Raw genomic sequence first — 2,664 nt, 5'->3', positions numbered from 1 at the left:
TTCCTAGGCCCGGGGCTGGGCCCCCTCCCCTTCCACTTTGCCCAGTCCTTACTGACTGCTGAGCGGCTCTCTGGGTCAGGCCTCCACCGGCCGCTAAGCCGGACCCGTTCAGAGCCCCTGCCCCCCAGCACCACCGCCCCCCCTCTGCTGGGCCCCCTGCAGCCCCGCCTGGAGCGGCTCAAACCTCACGTCCAGCTGATCAAGGTGAGAGGAACTTGGTAGGGGATGTGCCTAGGGGGTGCTAAAGGGGTCCTGGGACCTGAAAGCAGGGTTTCTTAGGAAGTGCAGGACCTGGAGGGCAAGAGAGAGGATGTGCTGCTGGGGGCCCAGGGCCACATAATGCAGGAGTCTAAGCATCCACCACCTCCCGCCCACACTCCTTGCTCCACCATGACTTCTCAGCCAGGCATCTCCCTTCCCCAGCGGCCAGCCAAGTCGAGTGAGAAGCCCCGGCTGCGGCAGATACCCTCAGCTGAGGACCTGGAGACCGATGGCGGGGCATTGGGGCAGGGGGTGGACGACGGCCTGGAGCACAGGGAGTCGAGCCACGGGCAGCCTGAGGCCAGAGGCCCTATTCCTCTGCAGCAGCACCAGCAGGTATGGGGGTACCCATGTGCCTTCAGAGTGTGGTCAGAAGACTGGGGCCTGGCATAAGCTGGGGAAGGCAGACGGATGTGATGTCAGTGCAGGGCACAACTCCGTGACCCATGATGGTTGCCCGGCCAGATCCTTGGTACTGACTCGCCACACAATCACACACGCCCGCATGCTCGCATACACACGTCCCTACAGCAGCCTGCCAGTCTCAGGGCCAGTCTGTGCCAGCAGTGAGGCTGGCCTCGCAGAGAGCTGTACCCAGTCCGGCCCCAGGACTCCTCTCCTGTGACCAGCTGTATTGTGGCTAGAGCACAAGGTAGACAGCCAGGCTCATGCCCTTTAGAGAGCTCTCCCTGTGCCAATTGGGCTGTGGTGTGTTAGTTTGCCAAGGCTGCTATCACATCCTACAGACCTGGTGTTGAAAACAGCCGAAATTTCTCATCTCATGGTTCTGGGGCTAGAAGTCCAAAGCTAACTGGCAGGTTGGCTCTTTCTGAGGACTATGAAGGACGGAGCTGCCTCCAGGCCTCTCTCGTGGGCTTGCAGCTGGTCACCTTCTGCTTCTGTCTTCACACCATCTTTTCTCTGTGTCTCCATTCAGATGTCCTCTTTTTATAAGGACAAGTCATATTGGACAAGGCCCACCACACTCACCTCATTTTAACTTGCTTACGTCTGTCTGTAAAGATCCTGTTCCCAAATGAGGTCACATTTTGAGGTGCCAGAGGCTTGGACTTTGGCATATGGATGTAGGGCGGACATGACTCAACCTGTAACACCTGGTAACAGCCCACACTTACGTGCAGTGGCTCATGCAGTCCCTGTGTCCCAGGGCAGCCACACAGTCCTTGGAGATGAGGAGATCGGGTCAGAACTGAACCTAAGGCTCCTACCCTTGCCTCTGGCTTTGGAGTCCCAGAGCCCAGGGGTCTCTGGCAAAACCAGGTAGTTAGCCTGGGGCATATACTCTCAAGGGGGCTATTGGGGTTAGCGGGGGTTAGGGAGTCAAAGGCCAGAGCCCAGCACAGCAGTAGGGCTAGGCATATCCTGGAGTCTCCAGAAAAAGGGTCTCGGGCAGAAGCTGAAGAAGCAGAGCCTGAGAAACCAGAGACTGACACCCCTGTTTCCTTCAGGTGTTGCTCTGGGAACAGCAGCGATTGACCGGGCGGCTCCCCCGGGGAAGCACTGGGGATTCTGTGCTGCTTCCTCTGACCCAGGGTGGACACAGGCCCCTGTCCAGGGCTCAGTCTTCTCCAGCTGCGTCTGCCTCACTGCCAACCTCAGAGCCCACCAGCCAGGCCCGAGTCCTCTCCAGCTCAGACGCCCCTGCCAGGACTCTGCCCTTCACCACAGGTGAGATGGGATTTGCATGGAGGCAGGAGGGAGGGGCTTGGAAGCATGAGTCCATGTCTGTCTCAAACCATCCCTCAGAACATCTTTAGAGCATTTTCCTAGTCTCGTTAGATCCACATGGCAGGTAACCCATGAAGCAGGTGGGACAGGTGGTTATTCTGCTTTCCAGAGACCAAGGCTCTGGAAACCTAAGGTCAAGGTTGTGGTTAAATAGCAAGCTGGCAGTCCGGCTGGGATAAGAATCCGAATCTCCTGCCAACTCATTCGGCCTTTTTGAAAAATGATATTACTGTTGCTCTGCTTGTAAAGAGAGCTCAGGAGTATTTTAGAATCTGAAAACTACAGAAAGGCATAAGAATCAAATAAAAATAACTAACCTGAATTCCAGAATCTACCACTTAAAGGAACTCTATTTAAATTCTGCTACATTCCAGTCCATCTCTGTTCTAGCCACATACACATGCGCATGTGCAAGAAACACCAACTGCATTTGTACCCTGTTTACCTAACAGATAATGGACACTTCTTGAAAAAAAGTTAATCTTTAAAATGGAATCTTATAGGATTTCATCCCACTACTTTTTATTTATTTATTTATTTTTAAAATTTGCTGGAGGGGACATGTGCTTACCGAAGAGAGATGGGTTTGGAGGGGGAGCAAGAAAGCCCTGCCCCCCGATGAGGAATGGTCATGCCGCAGTCCCTTCTCCATTT

General features: G+C 54.7%; 1 protein-coding gene across 7 annotated transcripts in view; it reads left to right on the top strand.

Moving 5' to 3' along the window:
• The window catches only part of HDAC7 (histone deacetylase 7), a 38,355-nt gene that overhangs the window by 22,504 nt on the left and 13,187 nt on the right, over nucleotides 1-2,664 (top strand). For 6 of the 7 annotated variants that reach the window (XM_027768322.1, XM_027768320.1, XM_027768323.1 and 3 more), the window contains 3 exons: nucleotides 75-204; nucleotides 403-597; nucleotides 1,731-1,950. In XM_027768322.1, the coding sequence (XP_027624123.1) occupies nucleotides 75-204; nucleotides 403-597; nucleotides 1,731-1,950 (545 nt within the window). The remainder of the gene's footprint in view (nucleotides 1-74; nucleotides 205-402; nucleotides 598-1,730; nucleotides 1,951-2,664) is intronic. The other variant, XM_027768319.1, reaches the window with a different exon arrangement.

This window comes from Tupaia chinensis, unplaced genomic scaffold (genome assembly GCF_000334495.1).
Source record: "Tupaia chinensis unplaced genomic scaffold, TupChi_1.0 Scaffold145870_1, whole genome shotgun sequence".
NCBI classification, from domain to species: Eukaryota; Metazoa; Chordata; class Mammalia; order Scandentia; family Tupaiidae; genus Tupaia; species Tupaia belangeri.
Note: the sequence above shows the minus strand (reverse complement) of the source record. Positions and strands in the feature narration are given on the sequence as shown.